General features: G+C 37.6%; 1 protein-coding gene across 1 annotated transcript in view; it reads right to left on the bottom strand.

Annotated features, from left to right (window-relative positions):
• Positions 1 to 387: 387 nt before the first annotated feature.
• Positions 388 to 20492, bottom strand: part of NRG3 (neuregulin 3) — a 1058867-nt gene continuing 1038762 nt past the window's right edge. Inside the window, exons 8-9 of the mRNA XM_019497070.2 lie at positions 16628 to 16798; positions 388 to 5081 (exon numbers count right to left, since the gene is read on the bottom strand). Coding sequence (XP_019352615.2) covers positions 4574 to 5081; positions 16628 to 16798 — 679 coding nt within the window. The 3' untranslated portion in view covers positions 388 to 4573. The remainder of the gene's footprint in view (positions 5082 to 16627; positions 16799 to 20492) is intronic.

The raw sequence follows: 20492 nt of genomic DNA, 5'->3' as shown, positions 1-20492 counted from the left end.
GGAACAGGGGGTATAGCCACCCAGGCAACACCAGTTGCTACTCTTCCACCCCACCTTACAAAATCCTGTATCTGACTATGTCTGTTTAATCAGTCCTTTAGAGCTTTAACACATCTCTGTCTTATTCGATGTATGTATACATGAATGACCATTGCAACTTTACCATTTAAAATACAAATATATGATTTGGCTAACTGGCAAATGTTAAGTTCACACACTGTAATTCAAACACTTAAGCTGCCATTGTCACATGAGTGGACCCCAATCAGGCACTCATGGAAATCAAAGAAATGGAATCAGGCTCCAAGCATGCAGTCATACCACAGAATGCCCACAGCAGCATTTGTGATACTTCTGTTTTATTGTAGGGTGAGGAACTGGCTTTAATCTTCCATTAACTGATATTTTTTAACAGGATTGCTCTAATTGAATTGAGTGGAGATTTGCAGTTGACCTCAACAGGAGGTAGGAGTGAGCTTTTAATCTTTTACCTGTGCAATTGATTTTATGTCAGGAACAGTATTTTATAGATCATTGTCCATGCCAGTTTATTGAAATGAAGGACTTTACATAAAAAGGAAAAAAAAAACCCAAAACATATGAAAGCTGTTGCATTTTTCCCAAGCTGTTTGAGGATTATGGGCCTGAAATTAAATTTCAAAATGTAGAATGAAGCTAACAGTTTAAGCTAGCACAAACATAATGATAAAAGGAAAATAAGAGAGGTCAACTCAGAAACTAATTTATTAGCTTTGTTGTTTGCCTATAGGTATATGAGTTTATGGGAAAATTCTGCTCTACTGAGAGACAATCAACATTCCTGAATCTGCCAGATTTTAGACCAGATTTAAACTTTTTTTTAAAGGTCTGCTTTTATTAATTTAAATTTTAAATCCCATTATTAATACTTTGACAAACTCTCCTGTAATATACATTTTTATCACTTCTTTAAGAAGTACAGGTAACCTACAAAATGTAATAAACTTAATTTCATAGCATTGATGAAATGCAACAATTTACATTAGGGTGTTTTATTCTGCAAACTTTGCCCTCTAGCTGATGGGTGGGGGGGTTAACTCATGGTTCAGGAAAGTATCTAAATGCATGCCTCATTTTCCATCTAAATACATATTTTACTGATTTCATTACAGTTAGACTTAATAACATCTGAGAATCTAGCCACTTTTCAGGGGGCGGGGTTCCTCCCCTAACAGAGGGCCAGATGCTCATTTTGAATAACACTTTCTTCATGAATAGAGTAACTGAAATTAATTGAGCTATTCAAGAAGTAAGGTGATATTCAACATAAAAAAAAAAAAAATCAGTTCTAGCCCCTAAGAGTTGTACTGAAAATTATTCTTCAGTGGTTAACAATATGAAGCATGATTATACTCACTACATTTACTGCTATAAAGTGTTGGAAATACTCCATTAACAGGATTTTTTAAGGGGAGAGAAGGTTTGGTATACTTGCTTTTGAAGGAAGTCCTTTTAGAAGCAAGAAATCTAGGGCATACAATGGCCCTATTTTATATTTCTGTTCAATTGCATTATACTTGAGATGTAGATGTATTTTGAGTGGTTTAAAACTATTTAATAAACTATTCTCTCAGTTCACTTATGTGTAACACTGTATGTGTGAAATTTCACAGCAGAGTAAATTTGAGTTTTACAGGTCAACTGTAATTTTTAATTATCAGAGATATAAATCACCAAAATTAGAGCTTCTTATGTGGAGGATTGGTTTGTTTCCCAAATGAAGAACAGATACAATTTTAAGAGACCAAAGTGACTTCAACACTGACTTTTACAGTCTTTCCAATTCAATGGGAGTCTAGTGGGACTGCACGGAGTGTAAATCAGAGCAGAATTTGGTCTGTTATTTCTTTGGTGTAAGTACAATTTACATACTCTTTTTGTGCAGTCTACATAGTAAAAGTGCCAGACTCTACTGAAAATTCAGTTCCACGTGCTATAAAATTGTTTTCATGGGGGGAAACAAATATATTAGAAAAAAAACCATAATCCATATTAAGGCTACCTGTCTACATTCTTTTTCTTTTTTTAACCTTTTTTCCCTCTTTCAACAATGAAAGTTTCAATTAGAGTTGTAGTGATATTCTTAACAAATAATACATTAGTCTGTCACGTGGTTAATATTAATGTCTCTCTATTCAAACATGCTGAAAACTGAATAGAACAGTTAACATATAACAGTCACACATCCTTTGCTGAGTACAGGATAGCATGTCTAACTGAAGATCTCTCAGCATTTCAGATCTTCATCTTATTCAAACACTTCCAAATGTCCATTGAAATTTTAATACATTGCTCTTCCGCTATTTCTGTTTTTGTGGCTGCTAGACTAACACATTCCTTTAAGAAAGGCATTGCCTAAATGAGAAAGTTCTTTCTTCAACAGAAATCCTGCAGTGTGTTTCCAATACATTACAAAGGGGGAATGTTCTTATTGCAAGATGTAGTTGGATTTAGGGCAGTGAGCCCATATCTTTGTTCATTTCAAAACATACCATGATATATGTGCTTAGACCATGATCCTGCAATTCATGTCATAGAGGCAGAATACAGAAACCATATGAAGCATTATTGAAGTGGATAGGGCTCTCCCCACATGCAACGAATTGTAGGATTTGGGCCTTACAATGTAGCTGTTGTTTAGAATGAGATGACTCCCTCAGGAAGGTCCCGCCTTAAAACTAGTCTTCTCACAAACTACTAACATTTGAAGAAGGCAGTCAGAACCAAGGATGCTGTAGCCTGGAGCATAGACCACAGTGTGCCCTCAAATACATTTTTATTGAAAACACACAGCAAAGACTACAGCCATAGAAAGTTGTGTAAACAAGACAATCTCATAAACTTTGCATTAAAATAAAAAAGACTTGTTATGTGAGTACTAAATTCTTCTTTAATGCCCTAGTTGGGGAATATAAATGATATATGCCTTCAGCATTATTTTTCAGTTCACTTGACAGAGTTTAAAATATTGCTGTATTGTGATTTAGCATACAATAGCACTGGACCAATTGATTGTGCTATTTTGGGAACTTACTCTTAAAATTAGTGAACTGGAAAGTCTAGGGTACATCTCGTAAGTTTAGCAGTTACTTTGCTATAAAGGAGTGTCTTGATCTTTTTTTGTGTACTTCAGAGTGAAAAATAATATTATTCTGGCATTAAACAAGGAAGGCTATTTGGTGATTATCTCCTTTAATTCATTATTTATTTATTTTTTACAAATAATTTAAGCAGATTTCATTAAAAAAAAAAGATACTTCTGTCACTATTGAAATTGGTTCATTAGTGGCATATTGTGTTATGGTGAAATAAAAATCCACAAAGAAAAAAGAAAATCTGAAAGTTGCAAGTTGCTTGGAACAGTTTTACCAGCCATAGAGATTTCCTCCTTTAAGCCTCAATGTGCCTAATGGGTCTATGTGGAACAAATACATTTGAAGCTCCGTTAAGGTCAAGATATCAACGGCATGGGTCTGCGCATAGTGGTTTTTGGGTGCAGAAGCCTAAATCATGCTTAATTAAAATGACTGGAGAAAAAAGGAAGGGGGGGAGAGGAGCAACCTTAAAGAGGCATCAAACTAGGGCCACATACATAACTGGATATAACTGATCTCTGAACAAAATAAAACAAAAATAAATTAAAAAAAAATGGAGACACAAGTGCTCCTTTGGAGCTAACACATATTTTCAAAGTATAACATTCTGAAAATACTGTGAGTTTGTGTGACAAATAATGTGTTTTACTTTCTCAGATGAAAATAAACAATACAGGAATGCAAACACGTGCACACACATATTCTTCATCTCTCTCTTGCTCTTTCCATCAAAAAATCCAGCAATGCTGGATCATTTCAGCAAGCATGAGCTAACTTGAAAACTCATGGTTTTCCTGTTGATTTTATTGGGACAATGCATGTTCTTAAAGCAAGGTACATACTTAGGCATCAGGCTTAATGCCTTTGCTGTTTTAGAAATCAGGCAGGAAAGATCGATGTGTGTGTGTGTGTGTGTGTGTGTGTGTGTGTGTGTGTGTGTGTGTGTTTTTAAAATTATGAATCTTAGGCCAGCCATGTGACTGGATTAAATGGAGGTCTAATCATGAGCCTGGATTATATTTGATGCTAGAGGGGGTTCCTAACTAGGGTATGAATCCCTGGTAGACTGCTTTAGCATTACCTTGAAACCAAAAATGAGTCTATGAATGGTGTTGGCCATTTTGAAAAAGATGCATAGCCTAAGCCTTCTAATGGATAAACAGGTCAGTTTTAAAACATACTGTAACTGAAGCTGTGTGTAACCCTGCCAAGAAAGCTTCTGATGTAAGCTTGATCACTTCTGTAACTTTTTGTTCCCTTAAAAAAATATTCTGTTAAAAAACACTATGATATGAGGGCGACTGACTATTTGGTTTCTTCTAAGTAGATGCTCTTAAATTAATGCATATAAATAATTTGTATTTAATTTCCTCCTTTACCTTTTTAGCAAAGCATTGAATGCACAGATCCTTTATTTCCCCACCCCCAGCCCCTAAAAGTCACTTGGTCAATGTTGAGTCTTTTTGTGTTTCACTTTTTAAGACAAATTGTGCCTCTCGTTCCGATTTTGCCATGGGACTCATGGGCAGAAATGCTGTGTTTTCACTTGCGCTATTCTCTGTTTCTGCGCTCACCAGTTCATAGTCCTCTGACCTTCTTGCATCAGTTAGAATTCGAATCTGCTCCTGGACAGTTTCTAGCAATATTTTCACTTCTTGTTGTTCTGCTATAAGACAATTGCTGACAGGGGCACTCACATTGACAAGTTCAGCGGAATAGGAGTTTTTGCACCATTTGATGCCTGTTACTTCAGAAACATTCTGCATTTGCATGCAGGCCTCATCCAAGCCAACGGAGGGGATGATAGGAACTGAGTTGGCCCTTGAAGATGAATATCCAACTAAGGCCTTCTGATCCACATGAGTAAAATAAGGGGTTGTCGCTCTTGAAGGCAGTTGCATATTTATTGAAGTATTCTGAGAAGTTTTCAAACCAATGGATGAATACCTAAAATAAGAAAAAAGAATAATAATTTTCTTCCACTCTGAAGCAGGAAAACACAATGGAAACACTATTAAGGCAGAAATGCTGGAATGAGGCTCAGTGGAAACGTCTGTTCAAAATGTACTGAGAAATCCATCTTCTTCAAACTAGGGATTTGGGCTTCTATTCCTAGGTCTGCGACTGGCCCAGTGGATGATCTTGGCAAGTTACTTATCCTTCTGTGCATTAGACTTACCATCCATAAATTAGTATAATGATACTTACCTCATTTTAAAAAGCTTTCAGATCCAGGGATAAGAAGTGCTCTGTCAGAGCTATTATTGTCCTACATTGAAATTTGTAACTCCATTACTACATTCTAAAGCTGGGAACCTGGATTCTCAATTTCCTCAGTATCAATATTTTTTAAGTTATATCAACATTTTGGGATATACTGGAGTTTACATAATAGTTTAAAAATTCAGTGAAATGAATTATTATTGGAACAGTTCTGCCATAATAATAATTAATTACCTCCTGTTATCTTTAATGGGAGTTGAAGATACTTTTAAATTCTGAAAATCACATTTATCCAAACACTCAAGTTTCTAAATGTTGGTCTAATTTTTCTTTTCTCATATAGAGTTTGAGGATGGAGAAAGCATGCTGGGTCCTGGGAATCATCTAGGTTCAGAACTTATAAACTAATTTTTCTAAGTTTCATAAACTTCTAAAACATTTTGTTGTACTATGAAATATTATTCTTTTTGAAGGGAAGTTTCATATTCCACATTAGTGAGAACTGTAATAGGTTTTCATTAATTCTGCTGTGCTTTTTTTTGTGAAATGTCATCAAAAGCTCAGAGTAAAACTCAGTTATACTAACAAAACTGTGTCCCATCTACAGAAAATATGTGAAAAATATCTCTGAAAATATGTGAATTTTTCAATCAGTTTGCAAACTTAGTGAGAAGCCACCTTCAAAATCTTTCCTGTAGCTCAGAAATTGTACTACAACTCTCATAGTGTGATAAATTAATATCCTTACTTGTCATGCTTATTAAGGACAATAGATGCCATTCACATATCAGTTACAGCATTGTAAATTAGGAGTAACCTACAAGGAAGCCTAGAAAAGTAGGACCAGAAACTGGACTGGAAACTAAGTTTCATTAGTCACATTATCTCAGAACTAAATCACATGTATTTTATGTTTAAGCAAAGAAAGCAAGATTTGGCCCTGAAGTCCTCAAATAAGCTGAAGTATTTTTTTAATTTTGACTTTAACATCTTATTTTAGCAAGGTTATTGGGCAAAAAATAGACCCTCTTTACTTCAGTTGAACTGTTGCTCCTGTATTCCTTACTCAGCTGTGTTTTAAACACTTATGCTAACAGCAGAAAGAAAATTAGTACAAAGAAAAATTAATTCTCAAGGGAAAATCTCTACTAGAATTGTACTTATTATAGTTTACTTGATTTTGTACACCGATTATTACATACACACTTCATTGTGTCAACATTAGGCAATCATAATATGGAGTATTTAAAGGACTAGAATGTTATGATTTCTCTCTGTAGTAACACCACACTCAGTTCAGCAGCAATGTATCCTGGGTTTCTATTCTAGAATTCACTGGCTTTCATGAAGCAGCAGTGCATTCTGAGTGATTTGGAAAGGCCTTTAGATGATAACTTGTAGGTCCCCAGGGAATTGTGGAAAGGAGGATCAAAATGTATTACTACTTGAAGGGGAGGCCAAAGGTAGGGTAGATGACACTTTTAGAGATGAACTGGCTCAGAGAGCCATGAGCTTTCATAGGTAGCAACCTACTTTACCAGGTGTTTCATCAGATGTGTCCATTCAGAGCATATAATGAAGTATACTGTTGCCTATTAAAGCTTGTGTCTCTCTGAACCAGTTAATCTTTAAGGTGCCATCGTATCCTACTTTTGCCTGTCTTCAGGCTAATATGGCTAACCACCTCTCTATTTAAAGGGGAGAAATATTTGTTCTGATTAATATCAGAATATTAAAGAAAACTGCCAAACTACTTTGGGGTAAATTATAAAAAAAATGCAATTACAATATAAGTAGAGTGAAATTAGACACCCTTCAAGTCAATTTAACAAAAGCACTAGTAATTGACATTTTAAAAAAATCAGTATTAAATATTGATTAAAGAAATTAATCTATAGGGAGGACATTTTAATAAATAAATGAAAACAAAACAGTGCAGACCTGTTGGTTTGTACCCACTCTTGTTTCCTGGGCATTTGTTTATCATAATTGTTCAAATCACTACAGCTGGAGTAGTCTCATCAGTTGCATTATTCCCTTGAATTGATAATTCAGCCCCTAAATATACTTTCTGGGTTGTACCCTGAAAATGAAGGGAGTTAATTCTTTTAACAGATAAGGTGTATGTATGCTATAATAACATAAACAAGTAAGAATTACTAATACCAGAAATGGATTTGGTATGAAATTCTTAAAATTTGCCAGCTCTACAACATGGATTAATGATATTCTTGATATTTAGAAACCTCAAATGCTGAAAGTTTTCACCAAATTTCCATAAATCTTCCAAAATTACTCAGAGGCAAAGATCCTACACAAGCAAAAAGATATTTCCATTCTTGTGCTCACATTCTTTGTAGTAGAGGCTAGTGGTTGCAACAGAGTATTTCATTTGTGAGAGAGCCCATATACTGAAATAGCAGGAAAAATCAGATCCAAACTAACTGACGCCCAATTTTTGCTTTTTAGGATTCTGCATCTATAACATCAATCAGACATTTACTGATTTCAGTGAAAACAGGGCCCACAGTGGGTCCACTTCGGGCCCAGAGTGACCACAGGAAAAAAAAATACAAACTTGCACTGCTCAATATAATAGCATATTTTAAAAGTCCAATTCCAAGAAGCAAATGATCTACCTGAATAAACTCATTTTAAAAATATATATATTTATGTTCCTGGAATGCAGTCGTCCTTCCTTTCCTGAAAACAGAGACACAAGGAGCTAATAACCATTCAAACTAAGAAACAATAATTACTCATGTTATAATATCCTGTTCATGTTGCAAATGAGAGAATAAAACTGAACAAAACACAACAAGTATCCTATACTTTCCAAATCTTAATACAAACTAAAGGAGGGGAAAATAAATTGACTTTGATTAGAAATCAAATGGGTTACTTTCAGCACAATAGAAATAACTTTACTTCAAACTAGCTAGAAATGTTCAACATATGGACATAAGAATCTACTGAAGTAAAAGACTTTCCATTGACTTTATAAACATATACACATTAGATATGGTTTTTATACATATTATGTGTTGCGTCTTATGTACATGTGTAAGCATATATGCACAAACACATACAAGGCAGGACTCTATACATCTTGTAAAAGTTAATATCTTGAAGTGAAAAGCGGTGTGACCTAAGCATGTAATCAAAATACTGCTGACTTAATAAAATGCAAACTCTGATACCCTTAAAACTGTTGTCAGTCCCTTAGGATGTGAGTGGCATGAAGATGCTTTGTTTGTATAAGGATCTCATTGAGAACAGTTTGTTGACTTCTTAATTAGTGGTGTGATAATTAATCAACTGCTATTAACTTTGCTCAGCTCAGATTCTGGAACTGTCAAGCCCTGGTGCAAATAGTGAGGCCTGGCATTTCTGAAAAGAAGAAACAGCTTTCCCTCAAGGTGGGACAAGAAGATGGAGCACTTGGTGTTGCCAGGTAGAAGCAATTATAAAAGCTCATCAAGTAGTCTCGTCTCTCTTTTGTTAAAAATGGATGTGCAGTCTTTGATAGCATTCAAATTCAGCTGCTGATAAATGGCACCTCAGTAGATTCTGGATACAAAGCAGGTTGGGACATGGAACATTAAAGTTTTAAAGTAAATAACATGGGGTTGGGGGAAAAAAAATGCTGGCAATTTTTCAGGAACAGATTTCTTTGTGAACTTTGCAGGACATAATGTTTGAACTGCAAAGCTTCTGAGAATACCTCACTATGAGATTTTTAGTACATCCATTTAGCCCAAAAAATAATTCCTGGCAACTTGGTAGAACCAGAAAATCTAGTCTTGACTAGAGTAGAAGTCTGGCCTAGACTAGAGTACAAAGATGACATAAAAAAAAAAAAAAAATGTAAGAAAAAAAAATTATTTTTCTTTTGAATTCAGTGATTTTTTTGTTAAATTTTGGTCTAAATATCAGATAAAAACATTTCAACCAAATGGATCAATTAATTAATAGACCATACTATTGTTTTCTAAATAGTCTTATCACTATTTCTTTTAAATGGCTTATTTTAGTAAAATTAAGTAGTATAATGAAACAAAAAGAAAATAATAAAGGGCATTAAACATATTTTTTTTCTGAATTCTGATATCATATTAGCATTCAAGCTTTAAAATATACCTATAATTGTTTTCCCTTCCAAAAAATATATTTTATCACATTTAGGGAATAGTTTTAGAAATGATCCCTTGCCTAGAAAGAGTGCTTCATGGCACATAAACACATTTGAACTTCATGTATGTAAACACATTTACACATGTATTTAAATAAAACACTTTGCTATACCGAGACTAGAAGTTCAGGATCCTGCATAACTGTTATACTATAGACCAACACAGGTTAGTACTAGAAGACTATTTACTACATGGATTCCCTAACAAATTATTCCAATAGTATATGGATGTCTGTAAAAAAATAATGAGTGGCACATATGCTTAAAGAAAATAAATTGACTCTGCCTGTGCAGGAGGAAATAGAAGTGTGCTGTACAAAAATGATAACAAGACCCTCAGTTTAACTTAGTCTCAGATACAAGCCATGTTAGGGACCCATGAGTTACCCATAGAATAATGGATATTAAGGCCAGAAGGGGTCATTATGATAATGTAACTGCCCATATAACATAGTTTCCACACCTTCAGCCAATGAGCTTTGATCAAAGCCATTCCATTTTTGGATGAACTACAGCATATACATTATAGAAAGATATCCAACCTTGGTAAAAAGTCCTCAGGTAAGTTGTGACTTCCTATGTAACTTATAATATAGACTGAGTCAAACATTGTGTAAGGTAATATCATCCAATAGAAAACAACTATTTGACAAAATTACATATGCTATGTTGAGGTTTTTCACTTTGCTTATGTTTTGGGACAAAACCAAATTTCAGAATCCTAACTGGGAATTCTAGGTTTAGATGAGATTTAGTTCCAATTGACAAATGTTGTACCTATTTCCACTTTAAAGTTTGATTTCATCCTTTGTTTCTTGTGCTGCCTTGGTTGTCTAATTTAAAGTTCTAAAAAGGGTTGAATTTATTCCATAAACTAAGAAACTTTGAGACAAGGAGTGATGTTAAATATACCATCAGATAAGTGTTTCAAAGAGATTATCACACAATACTGCTACAAAACTCTCTAATTTCAATATTGCCACCTGATCATAGAGAATGGTACCACAGTTTCAGGTGAAGAACATCAAGAGTAAAAGCAATACTATCTCAAAGCTAAAATGGCACTAAACATACAAGAAAGGGTTCAAGAATGGTAGCACACTGAAGGCTATGAAACAGGGACAAAAGATGAAAGTGAAATTGCTGAAGGCCACATTTTAATTTATTTTACAATTAGCCTATCTCCACTGAATTACTCTAGCTTTATACTAGCATAACTGAGAAAAGAATCACAGGGCACAGGGGACAGGAACCCAGAAAGCATCACAAGAAATTATTCTATTAACTGGAGCAGGCTGAGAACCAGTTACAGGATTCAAGAGGAGTAAGGTCTTACATTTCTATCCATTTTAGTGCTTTAGATTAGAATGAGCTATATCCTTTGGGTATAGGAATTACAGGAATAATAATGGTACTGTCTATCCTTTTAAGATAACAAGCTCAATGAGCAAGCTGCCTTGGAATGAAAATATTAGTTTTAGTGAATTGCTAGAGGGAACAGTTCTTGCAACAGGAAAGGGGTATCTTTTTTGACATGAAGAATGAGGAGTGTTCTTGTTATGTTTTGGAGAAATAAAACAGGTTGCCATGGGTACCACTCATTATGTGTTCTGAGTTGAATAAATATGCAAAAATCTACTAAATTTATTGCCTGAAGATGCCCACCCATGAAGGTAAGATGGAGTTGCGGCTACCAGATCTGGTCAGATTGATTTTTTGTTGTTTGATATAAGTTCCTGCATGAAGCAAATAAAGTGATTACTAAACCAGGAAAGCTTGGATATTGTTACCTGGGGGGAGTTAATTTCTCTTTCCTTGGTACAGTCTGATGAGAAACATACATTGTCCTCTGCTGATGCATCGAATTCAGGTTTTTTTTCTCTTAGTTGTTTCTCTAGTGAGGATGCAAAGCTGTCTCAGAGGAGAGACAGAACTCCAATGATGAACTTTGATTTATTTCTAATATAATGTTAATGCTTGGATAGTCTCATTTACTATAATGAGACTCCATCTAGTACTGATCCATTGTGGAAGTCTCTAAAGCTGCAACACATTCCTCTGCTGTTTTCTGCTGGCAGCTCTATGGCATTAGATTTACTAAGATCCCATGCTCAATCATAGATTTTCAAAGATTCTGTGGTCTAACAGAAAAATGTTTCAGTGGTTGAGGGGCTTTGTGACTATCTTTCAATAAACAAATAATAATTATGCATCCTTGTAAGGCCACTGCATGAACCCCAGCACTGCATGAAATTCAACTAGTCCATGAGATAGTGGGATTGTGAGGGTGGGATCTCATTAATGGAAAGTTTTAACTGTTAGATTCCATAGGTCTGTGAAAGCACTGTGCACAACTTCCTGTGATATGTATAAACTGAGCAACGTGTTCATTTTTCAGAGTACTACTGGATACTTAAATACCCCCCAACCTTTTCCTATTGTGAATACACCAGGAGCTGTCTTATTTTTAAACTAGCAAATTGCCTGTCATGAATGACGGGGAAAGGGAGATGAGCAGGGATGGAAAGCCACCACCCTGCAGCCCACTGTGTCACTGCTCCGCCTCCAGCCCCATGCATAACCCCCACCCCCCGCATCTGGCCCTGTGCAACCCCCGACACAAACAGTTGCTTTTTTACTGTAAACAGTTATATACATAAGTTCCTGTAAATAAAGTGTTGTTGCCACAACACAAGGCTCATCATGATACTACAGACTTCATGCTTTAGGCACAAGTTACAGTGTTTGGCCAATAGCAGAAATGAGAAGGTTAACACTGGAGTCTGTCCCTTGTGTTTGTAGCATCATAGAGAAATGGCAGCCATCTTGAGATAAGCAGATGCTGTGCTCTTATGGATGCCTATTCTCTCTGTTTCTGTTCCAGTGAATAAAAATTAACTTCCTTGCTCAAGATATAAACCCCAATTTTGGGGATGAGAACTGATATGATCCTTGAAGCACAAAAGAACACCATTCCTTCAAAGAGGTAAGGTAGAAGGAGGGCTGGCAAGTCCTTCTGGCTTAATAGGGAGATGGTGGTCCTCTTAAAAAAGAAAAAAAGAGATATACACACAGTGGAAGATAGAGACAGTTCTCAAGGAGGACTATACTTTAGTGGCCAGCACTTGTAGGGAAATGATCAGGTAAACTAGGGCAGTGACTGAGTTTAGGTTAGCCACAGGAGTCAAGGACAATAAGAAGTCCTTGACTCCTGTCCATTTAGGTATGTAGGCAGTAGAAGGAAAACAAATGGAAGTGTGAGACCCCTGCTTAACACCTCGGGACAGCTGATAACCAATGTTCAGGGAAAAGATGAACTACTGGATGCCCCAATTTGGTTGGGTATTTCACTGGACCATGGGGAAAGTCAAGTGAGATAAGGCTTATAGCGGGCACGCCGGGAGTGACAGCCTCCCTGCTGTGGATGCTGAGTGGGTACAAAACCAACTAGAAAAGCTAGACATTTATAAGTCAGCAGAACTGGAAGGACTCCATCTGAGAGTGCTGAAGAAGCTAGCTTAGGTCATCATGGAACCCCTGGCAAAGCTCTTTCAGAATTTGTGGCACACAGGGAGATCCCTGAGGATTGGTAGAGGGCCAACATTGTGCCCATCTTTAAGAAGAGGAAGAGGGAGGACGTGGGCAACTATAGGCCAATCAGCCTAACCTCTATTCCAGGGAAAATCATCATTAAAGAATCTATGTGATAAGCCCATGGAAAGTAAAATTCTGAATGACAGCCAGCATGGCTTTGTCATGGGTAGGTCTTGTCTTACCAATCTCATCTCCTTCTACGTCCAGGTCTCTTGCCACCTGGACATGGGAGACAAGGTAGACCTAGACTTCCAAAAGGGTTTGATCTAGTATCCCACAATATCCTTATGGGAAAACTGGAAGATTGTGGGCTCAGCTGCTTGATGGTTCAGTGGGTGGGAAACTGGCTACAGGGTAGGACCCAGAGAGTTCTCATGAATGGATGTCTGTTGTCCTGGTGGGAAGTGGCCAGTGGTGTCCCTCAGGGGCCTGTGCTTGGACCAGTGCTTTTCAACATCTTGATCAATGATTTGGATGGGGGAGTGAAAAGCTCTCTGGCCAAGTTCATGGATGACACCAAATTATGGGGCAGTGTGGCCATGCCAGAAAATAGGTTTCTGATACAGGCAGACCTGGACAGGCTCAAGAGTTGGGTAGGCCAGAACCAGATGAAATTTAACACTTTCAAGTGTAAGGTGCTCCATCTTGGGGCAAATAACCCTCAACATGCATACAAGCTCAGAGGTGACAGCCTGACCTGCACCACAGCTGAAAGGAACCTAGGGGTAATGATTGACTACCACATGAACATGAGCCATCAGTGCAATGTGGTGGCCAGCAAGGCAAACACCACACTGGCATGCATCAACTGATGCATCTTGTGTAAAACTGAGGAAGTGATACTCCTGCTGTACTCAGCACTGGTGAGACTGCAATTGGAGTACTGCATCCAGTTCTGGGTGCCACACTTCAATAAGGATGTAGAAAAACTTAAGAGAGTCCGAAGAAGAGCCACCCATATGATTAGGGATTTGCAAGGCAAGCCATATGAGGAAAGGCTGAGGGACCTGGGCCTCTTTAGCCTAAAGAAGAGAAGGTTGAGAGGGGACTTGATAGTGGCTTACTGCTATATCAGAGGAGTGCATCAGGAGCTTGGTGAACAACTGTTCACGAGGCACTCCTGGGGAAGACCAGGACCAATGGATATGAACTCCTAGAAGGCTGCTTCAGGCTTAACACCAGGAAAAACTCCTTCACAGTCAGGGTGTTTAGACTGAAATAAACTCCCTCCAGAGGTGATGCAGTCACCTACCCTGAAGGTTTTCAAGAGGAGACTGGACAGTCACCTCACTGCAGTCACTTGACCCCAGTTGTCTTCCTGCCTACAGTGGGTGGGGGGGGCAGGGAAATGGCTGGACCCAGTGATCTGCAAGTTCCCTTCCAGCCCCTAACAATGTATGAATCTATGAATTTGCGCAAGTGCTGAAGTTCAAAATATATATTTTTCCCAGACTTCTTGTAGCATACCACCACTGGCACTAGGCTGCACCCTCTAAACCCAAAGTTGCAGTTGGAATGCTACTGGCATGCTATTGTATTCTGTACAGAATGCAAATTTGCTAAGTACTCTAGCATCATTTAGGATGAAAAGTATGGTATAAATACATGTGCATTCTAATAAATACCTTTGCCCTGTGTTAACCAAGATGTAAGACCAGAGTAGTCCCTTCTGACTTTAAAGAATAGAAATTGTTTTGTTTCTTCATTTTTCTTCCATTCATTTCAGAAGTTGCACATGGGCAGTTCTGAGATGCTGGGCAGCTGTATTCTGAAGCACACCTTTGATCTCAGCACAGTTAGCTTTCACTCATGCCAGATTAAGTACCATTCAAATGAGTTCCATTTGCTTCTCATTTTATAAGGATTACAGACTGTGGCAGGGCACTGTTAGTGCCTGCCACTTTAAGGGCTAGACCAGGGGAGGGCAGATGCCTGATGAGGGCAGCCATTTGATGCCTAGCTCTCTTTGCTAAAGGGGAGTAGTTTGTGACCAGTCAGCAGGGGGAAAAAAATCTCCCTGCTGAGCTCTGATGCTCCAAGAAGACTTTGGAGATAAGGGTGAGGCTGTGGGGATGGATTGGAGGCCTCATTGGTCCTAGGCATGACCTAACACTGCACCCTGCCGGGGATGGATGGCCTGGTGGTGAGTCAGCCCCAAAGAAATGCAAGGTCAATTATCACCCCATTGAAAGGTGGATCAGGGCACCTTAATAACCCCAGCCCACACAATTGGGTGGGTAACCCCGTATTAGGGCCAAAGAAGGCAGACCCATGTAAGAGAGCGTGGGCTAGCTGCTCAGAAGCCTGACGTGAGACACCCTCAACTGGTCAATGCTGGGGCCAGGACCAGAAGGGTCAAAAGGGCCAGGGGCCCACTGTGAGGGATGCCCTGATTTGGGGGCCTGGGGTTCTGATTGGCCTTGGAAGTGAGGCCAGGGCCTATGTTGCCAAAGTGGGGGGGGGGCACGCTTGAGAGGGAGAAGAGTGCAGGGAACTTGGCAGCCCAGAATGAGGGTGGAGTAGTCCGTCTATTGAAGGGATCTAGTTGGGGTCCAGACTAAGAATTTTGATGCCATCTGTGAGGCATGAGCTGCAGTGTAGGGAAGGTTTTGGAGCCACAGATAATGCCCCCTAGCACCGAGGCAAGAAATGAGCAGCCACCCTCCTGGGTAATATCTTAATCATTTTCCATCAAGGTGTGGCAGGTGAGAGAGGCAGGAGGTTAGCTTAGAAGCAGTGGGCAGGCCAACTTCTAATTGGCCCTGGGAAGACTCCCTGTTACACAGACATATAGGATGCAATACTCTTTCATACAACTAAATATTATGGGAATGGATTTCAGAAGAGTTCAACACTAGCAACCCCAACTGACTTCAAAAGAAGCTGATCATGCACATCACAATTTTGAAATCCAAGGCCTGAGTTTAACTGGACCTGAATGCCAGTTGCTGCATATTTTTAATTGTGATAAGAGAAAAAAGATGACTCTGTAGATTTTAAATGGCAAATAAAAGTGAAATGCTCACACCTAATTTATTTGTGGAACTCACATGGATCTCTTTTAATATTATATACATGAATTTGGGCTTTTTCGAGTGTCAAAGGAAGAGGAAGTGAATGCTGTGTACAACAAACATTGAATTACAGATAGTGATATTGCTATAAAAGGGAAACAATACCTGTAAGAGATGACAGGTAACCAATTTTTTTGTTTGTTTTTGTTTCCCCTGATCATGTCTTCTTCAGACATGAAAGAGCTTAAGAAAAGAAATCAGTCGAAGATAATATCTTCAAATGCTAATATGCTATAGATATACTTTCCATTTTAATACTATACACACTGGATGCATAATGGACTCTAATCTTGTACTCACTGTGATAACAAATGTAGACTAAGTAGTCAGGCATTAGTATTTATTTATTTATTTATATTATTCTGCAGCTGATAATTAATTGGCTTGCTTTGGTTGCTTTTATTACCTACCCTTGGCAAGGTATTGCATCCTGATCTGTGATCCTTGACTCTTCTAGCTGTTGATATGCTGGTCCCGTAATTCCATTAAACCTACCCCGAGGTAAGGGTGGAGTCCTCCGAAAGGCATTCCTGTGTAGCATTCCAGTTCTTTGTCCTGGGTTACAGTATGAAGAGAGACTTCTGGAAACAAGACCAACAGTTAATAAAAATACCAGAGCCCTAACATAAATGCTTTGGAAATAAAGATTACAGAATTAATAAGACATGTATTTCAGCTTTATAAACTTTGCTGTAGCAGTTTATGATGTCAGCAGAAGTTCACTGAAATATAATGTTGTAATTCACAGTTAGCTGCTGTTTGTTCCATATTTAAATTTTAGTCTCCCTTAAAGAATAAAAATAAATTATGAATATATTTAAAATTGTCCTGTACTTGGCCAGAAGGTGTTTCTATCCATTTTTATCATCACCTTGATAATAAGTTTCAATCCTCAGCTGGGTAAATCAACATAAACTGGGCTTGGGATCTGACCTTTAAATGTTAGACCCATCTACAAGTGATTTCTTAGCTTGGGAGGCTTTAACAGGTTGACACAATTATTTTAAATTAACAGGAGATATTTTGTTGACAAAGTTAATGAGGTCCATCTTTGATGATGGAACCACTTCTTAGTACAGAGAAATTCTGTAGGAGGAACAGCTTTGCCATTCCATGCATTGACACCTCAAATACAATGCACTACTTTCCTGATACCTCTCCAGCCCGCGGTAGTGTAGCTGTATTAGCACAGTGCTATGGGTTGGCTAATTAGCACTGTGGTTGGTAGTGGCAATCAGCTTGTCTGCAGTACCAAGCCAACACAGTGGCACCAGTTCTAGTACAGCAGGCAGACTTCTCAGAGCAGTGTAGCATAGAACATTTGTTTGTAGACATGTCCTTCCTGTACTATGCATTTTAGTAACAGTTGTGTAATAGTGATGGTACAGAATTTCATTTATTCTTTTAGCTTATTTCAGAAAAAAAAAAAATCACTTGCTTTTTTTCCTTCTTTTGATAATATTTTAAACCAAATATGGATTTATTTCTATTAATACAGGAATCATAAGGGATCTGAAGTCCCCAAACTGTTAATTAACATTAGAAATACATTCAGTTCTTACTAAGGCAAAGGTGAGAACTGACAGTTAAAGAAGAAGCATACCTTATCATTAGTAGGGAACAACAGTGCATGGAATTACTGACCTAGTACTTTTCCAGTTATGGTTATTTCATGGTTTGATCTTCTGTGTCGCAGCAGTGCATGGAGATTTCTTACATGGTTAATGATGATTTTATGCTGTTTTTGTATGTGCATATATTTGTAAGAAGGGTTACCTCTGTATTCGGAAAATTGCTGATAGTTTTGTTCCTTCTTTTCTGGTACTTGTATTACAAACTTAGTTTTACACAAAATGTGAAACTTTATTTGTAGATAGGGACACACTTATCCCAAAGCAATTTCTGCCTGGACCACATATCTTGGACAGACTCCTCTGGCCTCATGCTTTTTCATTAAAATTAACTTTTTTCCCCTCCAAAGCAAGCAAGTCCTCTTCAAGTCAGCTGTCCCTATTCTACCAATTACATTATAACTTCCTATATTGTTCTCTATCCCAGTAGCAGGCACCTTTCAACTTTCCCAGTGCTTTTTAATTGGAAAGATCAATAACTCATAGCAATAGTGCTCCCAAAGGGGATTTTTCAATGACCTCCTTAAAGTGATGTTCTTTAGCTATTGAAAACAAGAAAGAAACACTCTTTTTAACTATGTTGTATGCACTTGAAAACTTGTCTTTTGATTCTAAAGACAAGGGTAAAACTTCTAAACTATGTTCTGTGAATAATAATTCAAATATCATCTGGCAGGAATATCTACTCAAGTTATTACAGGACAAAACAATCAGCAACCTCTGTTCAAGACAGCCTAAGAATTATAATAGCAGGGTATCTTACAAGATGGAGCTCAATAAATAATTCACAACACAGGATAGATTTAGTTGCTTTTAATCCTTGTAAGAACATTACCATGTCCACACATTATTCCAATTCTTCCTCCAATATAATTTACTTTTTGACAGGACTGCAAAGTGGAGTTCTATTTTTCAGTTGTGATTGACAATCCTTGCCCTAAAGATTTCTTCAGGCACTCTTCCTACTTATAAAATCTATGGTATCCAAGGAGGGAAAAGAAATCATACCCTCTCACTTACATGTACAATAAAAGACACAAATACCAAATATTTAAAGATAAGCCAAAAGTATGTGTATATGATCTATCCATTGAATAATTATTTGCAACAGACATCAATATAAATTATGATTGGATCACAAAAAAAGGGGTCCACCTTATTAAAGAAATGACATGAAAGGAATACTTCAAGCATTTCAAAGCCTAAAGATAACGTTCTGATGCATTTTTGCAAATTGTTTTGTGTGGAATTGTTTTCGAGGTTAAGCAACTGAGTAAAGAAAAAAGTCCTATACAGCAGGAGGCACATTTTCTTCTCAAGGCACATGCACAATTCCCAGCAGAGTTGAATGTGTGCATGAGGTGGAAAATGTACTGCTTTTAATTTACAATTACTCTGGGATCCACCGTGCACTTTCCAGTGTGCTGCTAAACAAAACTGATTATACATCTCATTATGGATGAGCACATTCAGAAGTACCTTTGTTTACTGAAACATGGAAAACATTAACAGAAGGAACACAATTTAAGTGATGAAACTTTAGATGGAATCAAAAGGTAATTTATTGCAGTAGGGAGTTAAGCATTAAAAGAACGTTTCAAATATGTGTGCACATCCATACACCTGCATAAGCTGCCAGCTACTTATCTGGAACCCTGTTTGAAAAACAGCAAGATTTATCTGGCTGAAGAGATTCCCTTGGAAGACATTAAAACTTCTAACATCCTGCTTTTATCAGCAAGTAACCTGATTACAGCTGTGTGGAAAATTATCACAATTAGCAAAATGGATCCCAAAGCAGTTTACAAAAACACTGAAAAACTGGAAGACTGAGATCACTTCCCTACAGGTTAGAAGTGAGATGCTGTTTAAGATATTAGAGTTTAAGGTTCCCTCTGATTTTGTTTTTCACAGGAAAAACAAGGCACACATACACTCTGAAAACAAGTTCCATTCTTGTTTTTTCTTTGCATTCTCCCAGTACTCTGGTGCTATTTTTACTTCCTCTAGATTGCAGGAATCCCATTCATTTACTGGATGTACTCTATTTACAAACAAAACATAGCTACATGATTAACAGTTTCAATCTTAAATGGGTGTGCATTTACTTCCTTCATTTCTCAGAGTCCACATAGTGTTTTACTGGCTCTTCTTGTCCTCTTCTTTTTGTCATCATCATTGCCACTTCCTTTCCCCTTCCTACAATCCTGTTCCTATTCCTTGACTCCTCCTTCATGTTTTCTGTGTGCCCTCCCTCTATATTCCCTATAACCCTTAACACACATCATGTCTTCTGATTACATATTTCTTCTTACAAGCCTCTCACAGGATCTATTTCTAATTTCTGAGTCTACTAGTTCTCACATTACTTTTCTTTCCATACTACTGGTTTCCTTTTGATACCACTGGGAGCTTGAACATGTGATGAAAATTGCCCATTTTTGCAGTTTAATTGCATCATGCTGAACACGTGCAGTTTTTATTATAATTTAAATGAGTTTGTTAATGTAGCTATTTATAATGCCGTGACCTTTTGCCAGCTCACCCCGCTGCCTCTATGGAATAGTTGGGATGAAGGCAGAAGCAGCAAGAGGCCTGATTCCCCTTCCCCCTCCCCTGCCCCAGAGCCTACCTGTATCTCCCA

Source organism: Alligator mississippiensis, chromosome 6, assembly GCF_030867095.1.
Source record: "Alligator mississippiensis isolate rAllMis1 chromosome 6, rAllMis1, whole genome shotgun sequence".
Taxonomy (NCBI): domain Eukaryota; kingdom Metazoa; phylum Chordata; order Crocodylia; family Alligatoridae; genus Alligator; species Alligator mississippiensis.
This window is presented reverse-complemented; position numbering and strand designations above follow the sequence as displayed.